This window comes from Corvus kubaryi, unplaced genomic scaffold (genome assembly GCF_017639235.1).
Source record: "Corvus kubaryi isolate FWS band 111438036 unplaced genomic scaffold, C.kubaryi_AGA036_p1.0 76, whole genome shotgun sequence".
Classification (NCBI taxonomy): Eukaryota; Metazoa; Chordata; class Aves; order Passeriformes; family Corvidae; genus Corvus; species Corvus kubaryi.
The window spans coordinates 5,985,758-6,007,939 of NW_024582063.1; the positions used below are offsets into that span (position 1 = coordinate 5,985,758).

At 38.8% G+C, this 22,182-nt stretch overlaps 1 protein-coding gene across 7 annotated transcripts in view; it reads left to right on the plus strand.

Moving 5' to 3' along the window:
* Window positions 1-2,037: 2,037 nt before the first annotated feature.
* The window catches only part of RAB3GAP2 (RAB3 GTPase activating non-catalytic protein subunit 2), a 44,472-nt gene continuing 24,327 nt past the window's right edge, over window positions 2,038-22,182 (plus strand). For 2 of the 7 annotated variants that reach the window (XM_042051809.1, XM_042051812.1), the window contains exons 1-9: window positions 2,038-2,223; window positions 12,257-12,324; window positions 15,524-15,647; window positions 16,365-16,446; window positions 18,399-18,446; window positions 18,550-18,625; window positions 18,769-18,870; window positions 19,935-20,034; window positions 21,640-21,738. In XM_042051809.1, coding sequence (XP_041907743.1) covers window positions 2,115-2,223; window positions 12,257-12,324; window positions 15,524-15,647; window positions 16,365-16,446; window positions 18,399-18,446; window positions 18,550-18,625; window positions 18,769-18,870; window positions 19,935-20,034; window positions 21,640-21,738 — 808 coding nt within the window. In that variant the 5' untranslated portion in view covers window positions 2,038-2,114. Of the gene's footprint in view, window positions 2,224-8,623; window positions 8,718-12,256; window positions 12,325-15,523; window positions 15,648-16,364; window positions 16,447-18,398; window positions 18,447-18,549; window positions 18,626-18,768; window positions 18,914-19,934; window positions 20,035-21,639; window positions 21,739-22,182 lie in introns of those variants that run through there. The other 5 variants (XM_042051810.1, XM_042051814.1, XM_042051811.1 and 2 more) reach the window with 4 other exon arrangements.

Sequence of the window (22,182 nt, forward strand, 5' to 3'; positions counted from 1 at the left end):
AGTTTAATTAGAGCATCTGCAAATGCCCTAGACATTTCTCTCAACTTTTCCCACACTATGACCTTGTTTTTGAAGAGTGTCCTTCCTATTGCTCCACATCATGTAATTCTATGCCTGTTCAGAAAAAACAGGATTGAACAACGCTGTATTCAATAACCACAGGATTATTCATCTGCTTAAATTCAAGGGTAACCTGCGTATTGCCTGAGGAGCCACAGATTTGAAATGTGAACACAAAATGTTCCTGTAGTCGCCATGGACAAAATTGTTACTGAGCCCTGATTACTTGTCCTGGGTACAGAGGAAAAGACAGGTGGAGTTTCTAGCCCTGTTTAATTCAATACCACCCACCACATTGAGGGGCTGTGGTTTCAGTGGGAAATCCGGGGTGGTGGAAGCAGAAAGTTCTTCATCTTTTTGCTGGGTTCGTGGAAGGGGCTAGGACTGTGTGACTGCTCGGCACCCAGATAAAGCTGCCATGGCCACTGTAGAGTCCCATTGCTGCCACTTCAGGTATATTTATATAGGAATGAATTATTATTATGACATATTATTACATGTAAGATCTTAACCAGAATTACTTATTACACAGTATAAAGCTAGTACTGTATAGTACAGGATAGTATAGCGCACTACATCAAAGCGATTATATTGAAGCTAGCAAAAAGAAACAATGCCAGGCTCTCTCTCTCAAGGAAGTGTTTGTGTTTGTTCCATGCTGAATACCCTCTTGTGGGTATTGCCTCTTTGTGCCCTCTTTTATTGATATTGCATTTATTACAAGTTTTTCAGTAAAACTGTGATTCCTGCTTGTGGTGTCCTAGCGTTTTGTCCCTTGTTGGAAGGGGGCGGGGGAGGAGGTGCAGTTCAGTGGGGTTAACTTTCCTGCTGGGTTTTAATCCAGTATATCACTACAATAAAATAGAACAGCTGAAGACATTAAAAAGTTGTCAGGGTAAGTTAAAGCCAGTTTCTTTGCAAATCTCACAAGAGATTTTGTGGAGTTTAAAACTTGTTAGAGTCGTGCCTTTAGGAGAATCCAATTGGAGCCCACTTTGGCATGAAACTTCTCTTACTAAAAATTTGTTTAGTCTTAGAGGGTATTTAAAGATGATGTAGAAGACCTAGACCACAAACCAAACTTGTAGAATAACTTGGACTTTCTCAGTTATTTCTGCTTTTAGCTACTCAAGACACACATTGCTATCTATCACATAAAAGAGCCCTGTGTGAAAACAAGAAACTGAGTTCTCATATATACACATACATATATATATGTGTGTGTGTGTATATAAAGGCTAGTCAAGTGAGATCCATTAAAAAATCTGTCAAGTCTTGTGCACAGGGAATTTGTGTTTCCTTGGGGCCCAGAAAACATCCCTTGGTGTTCTTCCCACATATTCTTTTTTCTCCTTATCCAATGAGGAGGTTTTGGAGGCATGGGTCAGCAGTCAACACCAATGTCACTCCACAGCAAATCTCACTCATTATAATTGCTGCTGTCAGATGCTTCAGTGTCCAGAGGAGGAATAGAAATGGGCTGACATTAAATCTAAATAAAAGCTTTGTATTTGAAAGAGCAATTAAGACTGAAAGAAGCCCTGTTCTCACTAATCAATACAGGTTTTTTCTATTTATCAGAGTAACATGGGGATTTTGGGCCGTGCTGGTTCATCCTTAGGCCTGGATTAGGCTGAGGGGAGCTGGGGTTGTTCAGCCTGGAAAAAAGAAGTTTCAGGGGCGACCTCATCACTCTCTACAGCTCCCTGAGAGGAGGGTGTGGGAAGGCGGGCAATGGCCTCTTTTACTAGACCGCTTGCGACGGGACAAGAGGAAACGGCCTCAAGCTGCACTAGGGGAGGCTTAGGTTGGACATTCGGAGGAATTTCTTCACTGAAAGTGCGATTAAACACTGGAAGGGGCTGCCGGGGGCAGCGGCGCAGGCAGCGCTGCCGCCCTCAGCACCTCCCCTTCAGGCCCCGCCCCGCCCCGCCCGCCACCACGGTGGCGCGGGAGCGGCGCATGCGCCGTGCGCGGGGCTGTGCCGGGCCTGAGGGAAGTGGCCGAGCGTTTCCGGGTTGGGTGGCGGCGGTGGCACCACCGGCACCGGGAGCATGTCCTGCGCTCTCGTCCCCTTCGGGCACTTCCAGGACCTGGAGTTGGCCCGCGACTTCCTGTGCCCGCACCGCCGCCAGGGCAGCGCCGCGGCCGGCAAGGAGAGCGGTGAGTCCGGCCCCCGGTGCGGGGCCGCTGGGGCCCGGCGCGAGTGGCGGGGCTGTGCCCGCCGCCCCCGCGGGGCCCGCCCGGCCGCGGCACTGTCCGTGCGGGCCGTGCGCTCGCTCGGCCCCGCGCTGCCACCCTCCTGCCCGCCCGCGGGTGGCCGTGTTAGCCGAGTGCTCGGGGTCACTCTTGTGGTAAAGGGTGGGTGTCTCGCTGGAGCTGCCACATCTTCACCTACAAGGTCAGACTTTTCTGGCGTCCGTAAGGTCCAGGTGCGCAGCTGTTCGCAGGTGTCACTCCTTATCCTGTAGCGTGCAGGGGAAGCTCTTTGGGCACTGACCCTGCGTGCCCCAAACTTTAAAAGTTTGTAGGTTTCTTGCTGGGAGTGCTGTTGTCTGGAGACGCTCTGGTAAAGACAACACACGTTGTGCACGCCGGGTTATCTAAGAATGCAGAACGTGCTGAAAGTATACTAAAGGTTTAGCTTGGCAACTTAAAAGACAGCAAATCTTAAAGCAAGTACAGTCAGAAGTTGTGGAGCAGGTTTCTGTTCTGTTCGGCAGTGCAGGCTGAGCTGCCTGACACAGAAGCTGTGTTCTCAACAGTTCCATGGCCAGGATAGACAGCACAGGGAACTGAAACGCTGTTTTATGTATTTGTTACTGCCGTACTGTGTTAACTGTACACTGTGTGTGTGTATGTGTATAAAGATATAACTTCCCCAATATGTACAAACTAAATCTGGCTGATATTTTTTGCTTTCTGGCAACAGTAGGGAACGAAAGTGTTTGAAGAGGTTGATAAGGATGCTTGTAAAAGTCCTTGTAGCTGTAGACAGAGCTTTGAGAGAAAACATCAAGGTATTTATTTTAAAAGCTTAAAATGCCTGTAGGGGAATTAGAAGAGGGGAGATCATAGGATGGTTTGTGTTTGAAGTGTCCTTTAAAGTTAATCTAGTCCAACCCCCCTGCCCTGAGTAGGGACACTTTCCACCAGACCAGGCTGCTCAAAGCCCCGTCCTGCCTGGCTTTGAACACTTCCAGAGATGGGGCATCCACAGCTTCTCTGAGGAACTGGTTCTAGCACCTCATCCTCTTTGTTACAAAAATAATTTCTTCCTAATATACAATATAAATCCACTCTCTTCCTGTTTAAAACTGTTGGTCCTTGTCCTGTAATTACTGGTCCTGTTAAAAAGATGGCTCAACAATTGTTAAACACTTTTAAAAGTACATTATATGTTCAGCTAGGTAATTTTGCCACTAAAACTTTTGTGCACAAAAGTTTTGGTAGAAAACAGTTTTCTGGTGCTGCTGGTGCTTGTTCTCTAATAGTTCTCTGAAAAATTCATAACAAGTTCCATATGGCTTTTCTTTGCTATCACCTGTGTCTAAAAGAGGGATTCTGGAATCAGAAGGCTTCTGTTAGTGTCTCTTGAATTCTGAAGATAAAAGCAAAGGATTGGAATGTGCATTTCCAAAAGTATGTGTTGAAAGAAATTAACATATTATTCTCTTATTTGATGATACATGAGAGGCATTTGTGTAAAATAACTTCGATATTTTATTGGAGTGGATTTATCAAATGGGAGCCATAAAGAGAGAAAATATTTAGTATGTTGTAAAACTACCAAAATGATAGAAGCAAAGAAGATGAATGTTCCAAAATGTGCTGCCGTTCCATTTTAATGAGTGGGCTGTATTCTGGACTATTTTTATATTTGCTTATTCAGTCATTGAGGCAGAAACGAGTGTTTTTCAAAATAATGCTCATTTAGATTCATTGAAATCTTTTGGATTTGTGCCTGTGATTTTTTGCTACAACAGCTGTTTTCAGGGTTCAGGATAAGTAAGTATAAATGTCAGCAAGTGAGAGTTCCCAAAGCGGTTTAGACATAAGATTGTAACTTAGTGATTTTGAAGCAGAAATGCTTAGTGCGTTTGTGTTTGATGAGGGAGAAGCGCTGCTACAACTTTGAGGTATCTTAAATTAGAAGTGAGTAAATTGTGGAGATATCCTGAGTTAGAAAAAGCTGAGTTTGGCTGTGTGGAACAGGAGATTGTTTTCCTCTTAGGCTTGTTCCTTCCGTTCTGCTTTGCTGCTGCTTTGTGCCCTGACAGCTAAGCAGCCAAGCTGCTGTTTTGTAACTCGGGCTGAGATGAGAGGGTCTGGATCCTGCAGTTACTGCCTGTCTCTTGGTCACCCGCAGTCCTTGGAAATACTTAACTCCGTTTTTCATTCTCTCTTCCTTTGATTTTTTCACCTACACACTAATCCACTCATTTCTCTTAGTAAACAAGTGACTTGTTGCGTGGCAGTCCAAAGTTGCTCCCTTTTCTCTTGGGTGGTTGTTGTGTGCCTTGACTGTTAACACTGTTCACATGTAAGAACTCTTTGCTGTAAATAAAGTTCAAGGGAGAAAGTGTGAGAACACGCATCAAATCTCTGCTTCTCATGTTGTGCACTGAGGAAAGAAAAACCAACCAAGTTTTTCTTGGTTTTATTTGTTTTTTAAGTGTGTAATGTGCTTCTATGGCACAAAGAGCCAAGGCAAATATTTTTAACTAAGCAAGGTATAAATAAATGCTTTTTATCAGGGAATGCTTTGGTAAAAACTCTTCTTGACAGAATGCAGTGTTTTAAAACAGTAGTTTAATAAGGTTGAATGTTTAAAAACTCGGATTTTAATCTGCTTTTATATTTTTACTCTGTAGGGAGAAAAATAAAGACTAGGGTTTTTTTACTAATAAGTTCAACAGAGAAGATGTTAATTTGCTATCAAATCAAACTTTAGTTCTAAACTTAAGCTGTGTTTATTTTCATAGAAACAATTATATAAATACCAGCAAACACATGTCAAAACTCTTAAGTATTATTTCATTTTTACCTGAGGACGAGCACCTTTCATTTACTTACTTTTTTTTAAATGCTATGCTTCATTTGTATGAAAACTCTTGCTAGTATATAAAGGTTGTAGTTAAATGAAAAATGATGGCTACCTTAGGAAAATAAATATGTATTAAATGTTTTCATTTAACAAAGCACATTTGAGTTAACAAATTATTTTAGTCATAACTTAATGTTTCAGGTGTTTAGTAGAATTTTCAAGAACTCCTGTCAGGTTTTGGATAACAAATGTTTTTGAAAAGATGCCTCTGGGATCTTCAGTGCATGAGGCTTAGGGTTTTTAGTGGAGGCTGTAGATCTTGTCTTTTTTGGTTTCTTAGTTATAGAGCAAAGAAGTTTTTTATGCTGTTTTAATTTTGGCCCTATTTTGATTATAACAAAACTAGCCAAAATATTTTCTGTGAGTGCATTTGCTGCAATAAAATTTAGGGTGATTAGTGTAAAAGCATTTTTGCAGTAACATTTGAAATGAAAAGAATTTGCTTGCTTCTGAAAATGCAAGCAGTATACATTTCTAAATCACAGTGTGATACTGTGACTTTAATTCAATTTTGAAGAGAATTTTTAAATGTCTTTAGTTTGAGTAAAAAACCTGTAACTCATCACCTTGTATTTAACATAGCGTATTTCATTTATATAAAAGTTAATCTAGGTTGTCAATTTCAAATTTTACTTGAAAAGGCTTAGCAAAGTGTTGCATGTATTAAAAATACAAGTGTGGATAAATTTAAAAAAAAATCTGGATTTTTATTCCAAGGGGACTTAATTTTTTTTTCCCTTTCTTTGTATAGGTAAGCATTTAAACACATTCAATAGTAGAACAGGATAATGGAAAGCATCCTGTAAAGTACAACTTCACTTAAGTTTTTCCTGTAGCCCAACAGGTTGTCTTGTTTCAGCAAGGGATACACTTGTCTGGTAAACTGAGGAGGAAAAGAGAGGTGTCCTCCTCCTCTGAACCTTGTGTGAAGTCAGTTCTGTGGGTGCCTGTTTCCTGCTCAGTCAATAAGCACTGGAAGGGAGGGTTTGTGTGCTTCGTTCTTGTGTTATGCAATCATCTGTTAAAATTGGTACTGATGCCATGCTGAAATAATTTAAGAAATGTTCATGGACTGCTCGAGCTGACCATCGATCTGCCATGAAGCAAAATATAGCTACTTTGTATTGTCCATATTAGAATAACAGGTGTTGGGCTGGATCTTGCCTCACGTGCTTTAAGTAAATAAACCTGGCATTACAGAGTAAGTTGGTTAAAAATGCTTCATATGGAGTTGCTATATCTTCATTCTTTAGAAAAGAAAAAGGTTTGAGTGCTTTTTCATATTTTAATGAGCAGGACTTAAACAAGCACGAGAATTTAAGAGTCTTGAGAAAAGTAATGCTGCTAATGAGTCCTCTGCAGAGCCTGAGCCTAGTGGTGTCTAAGTGGCTCTGAAAACTGCTGTTTTAACTGTGCAAATACTGGGAATAGGAAGTGTTTGCATCACATTTAATTTGACATCTTGCTGTGTTGAAGAGGTTTTGGGCTGCTGTTGGCTGGATCAGAAAACAGCTGTAACAGTTAACTCTGTTAAACACCTCTCTAAAATAAAGGCATGCATATGAATGAAAATCCATCTTATTTGCAGTATGTGATAAAGCTTTGCAGGCATGACAGAATTTTAGCATTCAGAAATTAATTATTGGATGTTTACCTGAAAAGAGCAGAAAATAGAGCAAGGCAGATAACATTTTCTATCATCTTTACGAATGGAAGAATTTAACTGGAATTTATTTAGACCTCTGTGTGTCTCTGTTCTTCCAGTACACTCACAGCTTGAACAGTGTTTTAAAACATTTTATAGGCTTGATGACAGCAATTCAGTGACATAGCCAGGTAGGACTGCTGCCAGATAAACTTTGGGGGTGTTAAGGTGAAACAGAAAAATCAGTGCTTTCTTGGTGTGCAGATATTTTTAGTTGCCAGGTGTGTTTATATCTGGTTAGGAAATTAATAAGGAAAAAAAGCCAGCAAACCTAAACTTGGCCTTGAGAGTTCCCAAGCAATGGTACCTCCATGTATGATAGTGAGTTTGTTCTTATTCAGGGGAAGAAAAAGATTGACCCTCTGACCTGAGAGTTTGCTCAGAACTATGAGGTATCACTTTGCTGCTTCTTTTTACGGTAGAAGTGATGGCTTAAGCCTGTCAGAGAAACTCCTTTCCAAAATCCAGCCTTGTTGCATTGACAGCAGCCTGAAAAGTGCTCTTCAGCCCAGTTCTGGCTCCAGCATTTCTGGAGTTGTACACTTTGCTTTATCTGGATCAGCTGATTTAATTCAGAAATACAGAAGGCCAGGCTTTTTATTTGAGTTGCCAACAAGGTTACAAAGAAAAAAATACATTACAGAATGAAATTCTAGACTGCATTTAGCATTAGGGTTGTTAACTGTTTCTGTATCAGTCTTATTGAATCAGTTTTATTCCTGTTGAATACTCTTCTGACAAGTTCTTTTTCATTGCTTCTTTAATCAGATCCTCCCTTTCCAGGTTGTATTATTTATGTTCAGTATTCCTTTCTTTCAGTTTTCATGTAAAATGTCATTAAAATATGCTCTCTGCCTGAATTGGGTTACATTTGTAGTAGTTAATACACCTCAGATACGGGGAAGAGTAAATGACATGCTCTCAGCATACATGAGAGAATGGTATCAGAGTACTTCATCCAAACTATCTTCTCACCTGAGTTTTTTGCTGCTTTAACAACTCCTTTGCTGCACAGGCTTCATTCTTTCTTACTCTAATTTAAGGCACTGCTTGCACCTGAAAAAAAGTGTGGAATACTATGTTTTGTATGTAATCTGTTTCATTTGTTTCCTATGGACTTTGGTTTTTTTTTTCCCTCTGGTATTTCAAATTTTGTTTTTGGGGTTAAGTTACAACTGTAAGCTATAGAACTTTGCAGTATTACTTTAAAAACATCTATGTTTATTTTTATCTGGATTATTTTTAATTTAGTCATTTTTTACTTTGTTGAAAGCAATTGTGACGACCTTAAGGAAGAAAAATGCTTAAGTGGTTATTTTTGTGATTAGGAAACCAACCTAGTTTGAGTGCTTTTGGGGTTTTTTTCCCCACTAAAGGATATCTGAAGTGAGAAGAGGGAACAAATATACAACTAGTCTCAAGAGAGGCTTCCTAGTAATGTTGGCAAAATATCCTAATGTATTTGTGAGTCCTCACGTTGGAGGAACTTTGGGAATACATGGCCTATGATTCCTGAATAGCAGGAAGATTCTAAACTATTTCTAAAATTCCTTGGCCTGAAGAGAAAAGAAACTGCTTCTATTTCTTCCAAAATTATGCAGTCTAGTGATATCAGAATTGCAGTAAACATGCATGGAAAAAAAATCTGCAACTCTCACACTTGAGCAGTCATTTCTTGCATTATTACCTTTTATTGTTTTATATTCTTAAAGCATGGATGGGAATTCATTGCATGTGTCCAAGCACATCCTCAAATAACTTCCTGCATGGACTTGGAACATAAATGTGAGGGCAGGAAGGAAAGGCTCCAGCTGCCTGCCCCAGGTCATCGTGCTGCTCTGGAAGGTAGGACACTGGCAGTTCTCTGTGCTCAGATGTGTATTCTGTAATTTGGGAAGTGAGTAAAAATATCTTTCGTAGTGAATTTGACCTGTTAAACGCCAGTTAGACCTCAGTGGTCTAGATCTGTTGCTATTTTTTCTCTCTCCTCTCTTCTTGTCTTTTAAACAAAATATGCTTATGAGTAGAAATTGTTCTTGTGGGTATTATGTTTATGATAAATGTGCTTAAATGAATTTTCTTGTGCATTAACGCCAGTGTTGCACATGTGCAGCATTTAAACCAGCTCTAAAGTTTCAAATGTGCTGATGCTGTATGCTTCAAATAAAGAATTAAGTGGTTCGTGTAAATCCACTAGATGAACTTTTATTTTGCAGTCTCCTCAGTAAAGCAAAATCTGGAATACTGCTGCTGCTTTATCCAAGTAAGGAGAACTGTTTTTAAGACATCTACTACTAGTCAGAGATAAAGTTGAATGGAAATAGAGATTTGTGCAGGAAAGTTTGATTTCCACCCCCCACCCCCCCACCCTTCCCCAAAGAGGGACTGGAAAAAATGCTCATGTTGCAACTGTTTAGGGCTTGCTTAGGTATTGGTTACTAGATAGTGTGTTACATTCCACGGTTGCTAGTTCTGATCTGTAATGTTACTAAAGGAAATGGTGGGGTATTTCTCAAAATCTTCATCATAACCAATCTTGGACTCAGTGGACTTGGACTCTCACTGGTCCAACTGCGGGTGGGTGGGAAAGGCTGTGCAAGCTGACCTCCTCCATGGAATACTTTGTAGTTCATTGGCACAGGTGAATAACTGGTGCTTTGGGTTACTTTATGACAGTGTCTCCTTTGTGCCTTCTCTGTCCATTGTTCCAGAGGTGGTTGTCTATTGTTTAAGGCCTCGCTTCACTATTCATTGCATAGGTGAAATGTCTAAATAATAATGTGAATAAGAAAACAACTTTAATTTCATTTCTTCTTAAAAAAGGGGACAATATGTGGAAGAAAGGCAAGATGGATGCAGGGGCTTGAGAAATACATATGATAGTGCATCCTGGGATGGTTTATACAATGTGGAGAAGGGATATGAAGGAGCAAGCTTGTAAACCCTTGTAAGCTGGAGAAGGTGCTGCCTTTGCAGAGCAGGCCACAGTTCCAAAAGATCTCTGCAGGTTTCGTCATTGGAATGGTGACTCACCATTACATCATTTTCCCATCTTTTTTTCTTTTATCTAGTATCATCCCAGCAAGATGACAACTACCATGAAATTGTAGCTATTCACAGAGGCAGCAAGAATCCTCACAGCTGCAGTTTTATGTTGTGGGTGTTCAGTCTCAGAATTGAAGTGGCTGAGGTTTCTTGGGAAGGTTGGTCTGCTCTGTGCTGTAGGGAAGGCATTGGCCCCAGCTGTGTTTCTTGGATATGGTTATGTTTTTCTCTGGACTGTGGCACATGGACAGATTTCTTTTCTCCATGAATTTTATAGGAAGATTTTTTTTGTCTTTTGAGGTAATAAAATGCAAACAGAAGTAGAGTTTTATTAGCTATCTTAATCTAAACATTGAAGTTAGCTACTGTTTTCTTCTTGTGGTTACTATATTCAACAGTATTTGCCACAATTTTCCTTTGTATGTTTTTATGCTGGAAAATTTTCAACCTCAAATACAAGATGAGACTGTGACCCTTGGAAGCTTGTTGCTTATATAGTTATGTCTGAAATAACTGTGCAGTTATATCTGTATTGATGATGATGATGCAGTAAAACTGGCTGACTTGCCCATTTTGCAGATGGTACAGACCCTTCCATTTTACAGAGGTAAAATGGAGTGGGCATCTTGTCTTCTACAGTCTCCTAAAATACCTTCTCAACAGCATTGGGGGAAAGCTTGTGTCCTAAACTAAAATATTTTTTTCAAAGGTTTTGTCTTCCTTAGTCATATAGAAGCAGATTTAAAATCTGCCTAGACAGAGATTACAGATTTCTGTTTTGTTGTTCAGTCTTTCCTTGCTTGGTGGTAACACAACTACAAGTTTTTAGACCAAATAAAATTGTTCTTGATACAAACCTTCTTGTCTGTACTGTTTGACCATCGAAAATGGCAGAATCTTGCTTAAAACTAAATTTAAGCTCATTTGAGACATTATGTTTAAACTTCTTCCTAAGGTCAAATTTGCCATGACAGCAGCAGTTAATGGAAAAACTTGAAAGAAATCCTTGGAAAACTCTTGAAATCTTATTGATGTTACTGCTTCAGATTTCACTCCAGTGCATGCTTGGATGGAAGTCAGTCTTTAGCTTTTCTACTGAACTATAATGATGTTTATTGATTTATTGATTGTCCCAGTGGTGGTGGTGTTTGAGAATTGTACATCTGCTACTACTAAATGCCTGTGGCTTTTAAATTGATATCAAGTTCTATATTTTTAGGTGAAAAAAATGGCTTCTACATTCACTCTTACAACTAAGAAGTAGGCTTGTCTCTATGAACCTCTGTTTTCTTAGGTGTTTGAGGTATTTTGTGAGCTTGTGGTTACTCTGAGGTTTCTGAATGACGTAATTGAAACTGATCGGTGTCTCATTAATTTTCCTCTCTGTTGTCTCGCAAAGATGTGGATGACCAAGGTCCTTGTGCTCATTTTCTCCTCAGAGGCCAAACCTTCAGCTTTTGCTTTGCTGGTGCTTGTGGGAATCTGCATTATTCTGGGCTCAGATGTTTTGTGGTCACAGATGAATTTCTGTCTGCTATAGTTTCCTTTTGAAATGAACTTCGGTTGCTAGTGGCTGATCCTGTAATTGACTTAAACTGGATGTTAATCCACATTATGGAAGGGAAGATGGTTTACTTGTGCATATGTGGTTCTTGTGGTGTGTTACAGGTTGTCTTAGTAAAGCATCGGGGGCAAATGCAGAAAGTTCTGAGGGCTTGGAGGGAGACTGCTGTCTCTTCTCCTTTTGTAGCTGCCTAAAATGTACAAGATGTGGCTTTTCTTGTCTTTGGAGTAGTAATAATTCCATAAATCAAGCTAAGGCTTAGGTTTTGCAGTGAGGTTTTATGTCTCTGCCTGCTGGAGAGTTTTTGCCAAGTGGAAAGTTTTTGCCTTCCCCCCTTATGCCCTCTTACTATATAAAACTATGGGTGTATCTTGGGTCTCTGAATTTCTGTGAGAACCTGAGAAAAGACAAATTTGCTTGGATAATTTGTTCTAGTGGACAAAGGCCCTATTCAGTGATCAGTGGCTGTTGTCTCAGGCACTGTAAGGTGAAACTTGTCCAGAGTCCTGGATGCAGGCTGTCAGAATTAATGTGACACAGGTGTTGTTAAACCTGTTTCCACTTTGTACATAGGGTACATCTTCTGTTATTGCTCTTCCATAGTGTCAGAAATGGAAGTAAATATAATACAGATAAATAAGACACTTCAGGGTTCTTTCAGTAGAACACCTTTAGTATCTGCCATAAAAAAACTGTAATTCATTAGTGGGGAAAGGAAAATGATTGTTTCGTTGCCTATGCTGTATTCCTCTCACAAGTCTTTTTTCACTTAAAGGAGGCAGATCAACAAGCTGGGAAGATGGTGGCTGGGGAGCCTGGGATGAAGCAGAATTGCAAGAACCTGTAAGTTCATATGTATATGTGTATTGCTAACTTCCCTATTATGGAAGACTTTTCCACTAATTTGTGTGTGTGGTGGTTTGTTTTTTTCCTCCTCTGTAACTGTCACCTGGGCAAGAGAGGTCTTGACCTCTGTTTTAAATGTGACTGCTTGCTTGCCCCTTGCTCCTGTAATTTTTTTCTAAATATAGCTTGGATGTTACCTATTGTGATAATTGCTCATATTCTTGTGTTCTGTAGTGTTTTTCTGACTGGAGTATACCCACATCATTCTGTGCTGCTGCAGCTGAGGGCATCTTTTTTGTCCTATAGCTAGCCAGAAATAGGGCATGGCAGTGAAGGTATAATTAACGCAAATTAATATAAATTAAAAAATCCTGAATCATGAATTACTGGCATAGACATCCTCCTAAGGATCACTAGTGCTCCTTTTATGTTGTGATATGTGGATGGTGTTACAGGAGAGTTTAAACTACCTGTGTGGGATGGAACAGCACAGTTGCTCTTTAAAGGGGGAGAAGCATTCCTCTGCACAACTCCTTCAACTAAGAGTAGCAGGGCTGGTCTGTTAATTGTTTGTAAGGCTGAACCTTCCAGCTACCAGCTGACTTGATGAGATGTCAGTGAAGCTGCTTGTAGAAATCCTTTGCACCTGAATGAATCATCTCAACAGAATTAGTTTATTAATTCCCTTTAAGAGCTCTGAGGAATCCAGACATCACCTTGGTAACAAACCCCTTATCTGCTGTCTTTTTCTCAGTGTGTAGGAAGGGTGCCCAAGTTGTTGGGCAGTGTCCTTGTGACTATACAGCAGAGAAACAGATTTTTCAGCTGAGGTGACAGACAAATTGAAATGAGCATGGTGTCTCCCAGAGATGAGTCACTGACACTGTCACGAATGACAGGGGTATAAAACCTTTAAAATAGGATGGGTACTCAGCTCCACTGTAATTGCCATGAAATGAGTGTGTTTTTCAGGCCATGTCTTTTTTAGATGTGCTGTAATGTTTATAATTTCCAGAATGAGGGGAACAAATACTTGATTTTCTACTTTTGCTGTAATTTGATAGAACCAGCAGGCATTTCTAAATTGAAATAATTCAGTTTTTCACTCTTTGCTTTAAAATGTCATACTCTTCTGCCAGCTGGTTCACACCCTTCTCGCATCCTCTACTTACTGGTTTTCCTCTAAAGTTACCAGTGATTCCAGGCCAAACTCTTCAGAAAGGGTTTGCTGTCATACACAGCAAAGGGGTTGTTCTGTGTGGGAGCATATAAATACAGGAGTCTGTGTGTCTAAACACACAGCAAAATGAGTGCGTGAGTCCAGCACAGAGTTGAGAATTATTAGTAAAATATTCCCTTGTTAAAGCTTTGATTTGCGTTATAGTTGGTGAAAAATCCATTGTTTCTTGGAATTATTTGTGCCCTGGACAAGTACCTATTTCATGGAACATAGCAATTTCTGAGAAGGCATTGAAAAAAAAAGTTCTGGTTTTTTTTATAAGGTGTCCTTTTATAGATCTGGTTAGTTATTTTGTAGGCATGATGATGTCTTTTCTTAAATACAGATTTTAATCATTCTGTCTTTCCCCTTTAAGACATTTGTTTTGAAAAGTTCAGTGCTTTTCCTGTTTTTAACCTTAGCTTATTTTTGTAGCTAATATAAGATGACCACATTTTGTCTTTATATTTCAAGTTCTTTGTTTGTGTTTACAGATAATTTTAAATTTTCTGTCTGAAATACTGTAGTAATTCCTTTTTCTTTAGACAAGAGTTTAATTTCTGTTTCTTTTTCCTCAGTCTGAAAATCATGACATTAAAAATTAATACAAGGCTTTTCTTTGGCTTTTGCTTACATGTTTTTGCACGATACATTTATCTCTGTCATGAGTAATTAAAATTGTCATGAGTATCTCAGCCAACTTCATTGCCTTTTTGTAAAGTCTTGAAAAATGCCAGTAAATAGGGAAAAATTGTTGCTATAGAATTTGGCATCCATCAATAAACAAAAATCACATGAAAATAGGTTCTCTTACACAAATTAAGAGACGGTGTGGACAGCGGTAGTTAACAGAACGTTTGTAGTGTGCTAATGTAGACTTTATCACGGATGTACAAGGTATTTTTATGTGCACAGTGGCCATTTCTATGGTACAAGCTTATGAAAGGAAATAAATACAATAGCTGATTAAGAGCATGATATGCAAATTCTTCCTACAGATTGGTGTTTATTTTTCTGCTGGGAGTAAATGTGCATGTTTTCAAGCGGATGCAACTTTACTGTAATAGAATAAATAGAATGAATCAGAAAATGATCACACTGAAGCTGTTGGGTTTTTTATTTGTGCATAGCTGCTTTGAGATACGAGAGGATGAAGTAATACTTGGGAGAGCTAAGAGGAAGTAGGGTTGGATATGGAAGTGGAAATGGAGTCTGTGGGCAAGGGAAAGTGTGTTGCTGCGATTGGATAAGAGGATGGATCTAACTAACCAGGAGTATCAACTCTCAGACTTCGCAGCAGTTCACTGAGAAGCTGTTACTTCCTGACTTTGAACTGTGATTAGCAAGAGCTACTTTGTGCTGCAATAAAATATTTGGCTTGTTGCCCCAAGCAAAAAAAGATGTAATTGTTTTGCTTTTATACATGAGGATGGTATCTACGTTTTTACTTACCCATCTTTATACCCTTAAAACTTGGCACCATTTTGTTTGCAATTGTTTCATTGTGAAGATACTTTGTGGAAAGGTACCTGATACCTGTTGCCATGTGAATACCAGCTTAGTTGCCTTGATATGTGCATGTATTTACTTAATGCTGGTCAATGTATGAGCTTGGATAAATTGTTCATTTTGAGTATGGATTGCAATGAGAATAACTACAGAGATTCTCTGCACTCTCTAATCAATGATTTTAAAACTTTAAGTCTCATTCTCCTAGTGTGTCTTTGAAAGGAGATGATTTTGAGTAGAGCTGGTGATGAGTACTTCTTTGTTTTCTGTTTTGTAAACACACAATTAGTGCAAGGCTGATGCATTTCTCAGGACTTTTCATGCAAGTTGGAGCTGAAGTGATGTGGTCAGTAATAAAAAGTCCATTCAGCACTGGTATGGAGGGCAAGCCAGATTGTTCTCATCAGTCTTGCAAGTTCTGCTGTGCCTAAAAATTCTTGCATACATTGACTAAAGCTTTACCTGCAGGAAGAAGAGGAATCTAATTCCAAGAACCAGAGGAATTACTGGCTTCAGGACTGTGTGTTGTCCTTGTCACCAACCAATGACCTGATGGTAATAGCTAATGAACAGAAAGCTGTCTTTTTAGTGCGTAAGTATCCATTCCGTGGAGTGTTTATGCCAGGACACTTTATAGTAACCAGAACAAGGTCTGTTTGCCCCACTCCCTCTGTTTATCCCCCAAGTCATAATTCATATGTGTTATAACTACCCAATAGTTTTAAAATGCTCAGAGATACCGACATTATTTTTTCTCAGTAAGAAAAAACCAAAACTTTTGTATTGGTTTTAGCCATTAAGAAATGCTTGATCTTAGTTTCCTTTTCCCTTAAAAAATTAGCTGAGCCAGTATCACTTGGGGAAAGGAGTATTAATATAAATTTTTCTTGAAGTTTCCACCTTTGATAGAAAATTCTTGAACAGTGGGTGAATACCATCTTGAACATTGGGTGGCTTTATATTTTACTCTGAAGTAGGGCTCTGGGAACTTTTAAAGGTATCCCTGTTTCCTGAATTGAACCTTTTAAAATTCGATGGATTACTGTACAAATATTTTTAAACAAAACTAGGTATTTCAGAATTTTAGTACTGTGTTGTTCCATGTAAATTTCTAAGAAAGCATATGAGTTCTTTAGAAAAGTCCCTAAGAATGTCTTTTTATTTTTATGATCTTCAAGGTTTGTAATTGGCACTTAATCTAAGTGTGGTAGGATGTATTGTACTGAAGAGAAGAATGAGAAATAGAACTAAATTTGTGAGATGCAAAACATTGGAGTTTTATAGATGGTGTCTTTATTCTTCATGGCAGCTAAATGGAAGCACAGTGACAAGGGAAAGGAGGAAATGCAATATGCTGTTGGCTGGAGTGGCTCTCTGAATGTTGAAGAAGGGTAGGTGTTGAAATGCAGCTGTGATTAAGATGTTATTTTCATGTTTAGCAATTAGTAACATAGGCTTTTTACTTGTACTCTTTTTCCTTTCAACTGAGCGCATTTGTGGTCTTATGTGTATCACTGTTGGAAACAGAGTAACATAAGTGATGAGAAACAGTACCTGCAAAGCTCACTCCTGTACATTGTGTGGTGTCACAGGACAAGTTCTTAGAAATTAAAAGAAGGCTTCTCTGCAAATCACTGTATTTGTGTGTAATTTAGACATGGTTTTTATCTTGTTCTAGAAGGGAAAAAAATTAGTACTCATTTGAAAAATCTACTTTTATAGTAGAGATGAAATTTTCTTAAGGAATGTTGCAACTGGAATCATATGGAGTTGTTCTGGAAATGCTTCTCTTCATATTCAAAACCTCAAGCAAGTATAAAGTCATCTCTCTCATCAAAATATGGTTTTGGGCTCTAAGTCACTTAGGGACTTGGAAAATTTGCTTTGGTCATACATTTGGTATTTATACAGTATTTTTGCTTCATCTGTCCTCAAATAACCAGGCAGATGCTTTTTTGTATCTCCCATATGGAATAAGATTTTGCACTTTGCTGTTACATTTGCAGCCTTGAGTTGCTGTCTGCCTTTGAACATGCTCCCTGTTGCCTTCAACCTTCTGCTTGCTGCAGGAGGTGTTGACTTCATCAGCTTCTCTCCAATCTGTAAAAATCATAATTCTTTTTTAAAACTGCTGCTGCCATGCATTTGAAATGACCCTGACATCTTTTATTAAAAAAAAAAAAAAAAAGAGAAATTCTGTTTGAGGGTTTGTTTCTTGCTACTGTTACAGCCCTGAGGGACACTGTCATATGAAACTGGTAGCTCTCTTTAGATAGGTGCACTTGTATTCAATACAAGTTGATTTATTATTCTGTGGAGGTGTAAATATGTTACTGTCAGATTGTCAAAAGACTTAACTTTTTTTGGTTGGTTTTTTTTGGTTGGTTTTTTTTTTTTTTTCTTTTCCCAAAGTTGCCTTCAACTGAGAATGTTCTGTGGTGGCTAAGCTTTGCTATTGGAAGATGAGATGTCACAGAGATATTTAATATTGCTTTGAGGATGTAATGAAATTGCAGTTCATCTCAAGCTTGCATTTAGAAAGCTTTCCTTCTCCAATTGTCTACCTTGCTTATTTAGTCACTCTTTGGGAAATGGGGGTGACCTGAAATGTAAATAATAAACTAACAGTACTGCTGGCATTTATGCTTTAAGTGCTGTTTGGGATGTCATCTTGAATTATATGCTGGCTCGTAAAACCTTTGTACCGCTTCTGTTTCCCCAGACAGTGTAAAACTTTGTGTCATGGTAACAGTTAAATAACTTTTGATTTGAGATATTGAAGCCTGCTCATCTGCTTGCCTTCTGCATACTTTGCCTGTCACTGAGCATGCTCAGTTATTGCATTAACTGGGAAGACCATATTCAAATGCTGTCAAATTATAAGTCACTGAATAGCAGTGGATATAAAATCTACCTAATTGCATATTTCAAAAATTTGTTTTGATATGTATGGTTCAGTTGGCTCTTTTTTTTTTTTTTTTTAAAGTGGTTGTTAATGGCATATCATTATAGATCAGAAAAAAAATTTTACCTTTAGGTACATGAAATTTAACTTGAATCTGCTGAACAGTACTGACAGAATAATCAGCCTGTGATTTATGAAAGACAGCATTAACAAGGTACAAAAAGCACTGATGCAGTCTGTTTGGGCACTCTTGAACTTGAAATTGAAAATGTCTTTAAAATGAAGGGATTTTTGTTGATTCTTACTGTGAATTTGATATATGGTGGGCTGCATTAATAAATGACTAAAACTTTCAAAGTGCTGACATGGCAAGATCTCTTGTGTGGAGTAAAATTTCACAGCTAGGGAAAAGCATTAATTTTCTGTTTCTGTTTCTAGTGAATGTGTTAGTAGCGTATTGTGTATTCCATTGGCGAGTCAGAAGAGGTAAGGATGGATATGCATCCCTAGTCTCCTTACATGACACTTTGCTGTGTCTCTAGTTTAGAATGGGATTTGATTTTAACTTGAGTGTATATTTGTGAAACAGGAGCTCCACAGGCCGCCCTGACTGGACGTGTATCGTGGTTGGCTTCACCTCTGGCTACGTTCGGTTTTACACTGAGGTGCGTTTCTGAGCAGGGCAGGACAAGGGTGCTCTTGTCATAAACATCTGTGTGGTTTAAATTTGGTCTCTGCAGACTGTGCTTTTTGCCTTCCCTAAGAAAAGGGACAGACATGTTCATGCTTCTTATCCTTTCTCTTCTAGAGTGGAGTACTGCTTCTTGCGCAGCTTTTGAATGAAGATCCTGTCCTCCAGCTAAAGTGCAGAACCTATGAGATTCCCAGGCATCCTGGTGTCACAGAACAGGTTTTGTCAGATTATTTCAAAAGCGAAGTGCCAGTGTTATGGGGTATGGAAGGGAGTCTTCTCTGTGAATCCTCTGTGTCCTTTACCAGTTTTTGTTGGGATGGACAATTCTTTAGAACAAGAGACTCTTGATTTCTTGTTCTAGATGTAGTCATGCCTGTATAGTTTGAGGATTCAGAATGTCTTTTTATTTTTTGGAGTATTAGCTCTATAGATTTGTTCTATTTTTCTCTGTTTGCAAAGGAATACTTCATTCATTTTCTGTTTATTCATTTGTGTGCAAAAAATATGATAATGCATCGATGAAGGAAGAACATGTAACTTGACAGGTGCCGAAAGCTATTCATACTCATTCATAAGAACTTATTTTAATTATTTCACAGAGGAGATAGCTGGAAATTAAAAGAATGTTTATGAGGCTCGGAACCTGCATGTCATTATGAGTATTTCTTGCAGAGAATGATCTGCAGAACTCAGACTATTCAGGAAAGAAGGCAGCTTTCCTTCCTTTTGGCTGAGGTGGCAAGCTTTATGTGAAAAACTAACAAAATCACAGAAATTTCCACGTTTTCTTTGTACCAATACTCATGTGATCTAGCATGACATTTTTGGGATCAGTTTTGAAATACAGGAGCATTAAGGAATTTGAGTCTTGAATTTGTATCACCAGATTAGCATTTATGTGCCCAAGTGGTAATTTAGGCAGGCACTAATCCAGTTTCAGAATTTGGCTTCCTAAAACCGTGGTATTTGCATTCTAGATGAACCTGTTTTTCTGTGGCCTTCAAAAGCTGCTGTAACTTACGTATTTTCTTCTTAAGCCATAAGATACATTAACCAAACAAGTTATTAAAAGAAGATAAAAATATAAAACTGTGTGGCTAAAATAATTTTTGGGACAGTTTAATACTGAATTTCTGTAGTTCTGCCTTAGTCTGTTGGCTGTGGCTTTTTAATATGTTAACTCTCTGGATGTAATCCTCATCTTTGTGTAAAAGCCAGAAAAGAAGCTGTTACAACAGTAGGAGTAATCTATTTTTGTCTCCTTCTCATTTTTTCCCCAGAATGAAGAACTAAGTATCTTGTACCCAGCAGCAATTGTGACAATTGATGGCTTCAGCCTCTTCCAGTCCCTTCGTGCGTGTCGCAATCAGGTAGCAAGAGGTATGTGTAAGAGGAAATGTTTATTTTTCAATCTCTTAATCTTTATTTTTTATGACATTTACTCTGGTTAAATATCAAATCAAGGTGGAATTTAGATCTTCCTTGCTTGCTCATAGATATATTGACACCTACTGCGGTCAGGGACATTTCTTCCTTTACAGAAAATGTTCTCAGAGCCCAAATTGTCCAAGTAGTATTGACTATCCTCTACATGCTTTACACTGGTTTTGGCTGGGATAGAGTTAATTTTTTTTCTAGTAGCTGATAGGAGGCTGTGTTTTGGATTTGTGATGAAAACAGCACTGATGGCATGCTGATGTTTTAGCTGCTGTGGAACTGTGCTTACACAGTGTCAAGGTTTTTTTTGTTTCTCACATTGCCCTGACAGTGAGCAGGCTGGGGGCTCACCAGAAAGTGGGAGGGACATAGCTGGGACAGCTGACCCCAACTGATCAAAGAGATATCCTGTGCCGTATGATGATATTCCTGGAAATAAAAGCTGGGAGGAGAAAAGGAGGAAGGGGCAATCTTCAGAGTTATGGCATTTGACTTCCCAAGTAACTGTTACATGTGATGAAGCTCTGCATTCCTGGAAGTAGCTAAATACCTGCCTGTACCTGCCTGCTGATGTGAAGTAGTGAAGAAAGTTCATTATTTTGCTTTGTTTGCATGCTGTCATTATCTCAGCCCACAAGTGTTCTCACTTTTACTATTCTGACTCTTCCCCATCCCACAGGAGGGAGTGAGTGAGCTGCTGTGTGGTGGTCAGCTGCCCACTGGCATTAAGCCACTGCATACTGCTAAGGTGCTTCTTAGCATGTCACTGTCAGTGGAATGCTCTTCTTCCCAAGAAAGACTTCATGGGGAGTGATAATGCTGTGATGATGGCAGTGGTGGTCACTGCTGTTTGTGTAAATGTCTAAGAGCTTTTGATACCTTGTTTGCTTGTGCAGACTTTTATCCTGTTTCTTAGTACAGTGCCTGTTCATACTTTAATTTGGAAACAAGCTCAGTTTCCAGGGGGTAGAAGAGAATTATGTGGAAGTACTGTGTGATAGGTGTTGAGAAGGACTTAAAGCTTGTTACAGTATCTGCAGCTGGAGTGTTGTATCTTCCTTCATTCTTGATCATCTATATTTGGGGTAATAGATATTTTGAAAGTTTCATTCACTGGTTTGGTTTTACCACTGTTCTTACCTCCCACTGTTACATATCTAGTGAGTGTGCTGACTTTGCAAGTACTTGGGTGGAGAAGTTTCCACTTAAACATGCCCAAACCACAGAAATAAATTGTAGTAGCTTTTTAAAATTGTACAGAATATTATACCATAAATAACTAGTGAATACACTATCTGCAAGTGCAAAATGTAGTTATGATGGAATAGCCTGTGTGGTTTTATTCAGTTAACTTTTAAAAATGTTTTAATTTGGTGACAGTAAATATTTCAAAAGGCCATTTTAACAGATGTTTCAATGCATGTTAACTTAAAACCAGGTTATTTTGTGGCTTCAGATTGCATCAGGTGTTTTTTTCCCTCTCTGTTATGCTATTCCTTTGTCTTTGACTCAGTAGAAATTTTTTTGTGCTTTATCAACTTTTGTCAGCTGCAGCATCTGGCAATGAGAATGTTCAGCCTCCACCATTAGCTTATAAGAAATGGGGTTTACAAGATGTGGATACGATTGTTGACCATGCTAGTATTGGTAAGCATTTCTGTTTAATTTCAAGTATTTAAAAAAATGAAATAATGTTTTTGTGCAGTTAACTTCGGGTTGAAAGTTCTTAGTGATACCAGTTGAATAGAAATACTGAGAGAAGGTTGTCATAATGAATTATCTCATTAACCATTATCAAAAATATATTTTACTTTCTTTTCTGTTCTGATTGAGCCTTCCATCTTACAGCTGTAACTGACTTGTTCTTTGTTGCTTGGGAAGAAACAGCTGAGAGAGATCAGATCAGATGCAGTTTTTTCCATTTCTATCTGGTGAAAAAACTGTCTGGCAGGCAGGTTAAGACTGGTGGGGGTATTCCCTGAGTCTAGCACATAAGGAAAATTGAATTTGAGATGGTTCCTTTCCAAAGAGGACAAATTGACTTGTAGGCTCTCAAAGACTTTTACCCTTCAGGAATTTGCAGAAGCCTCA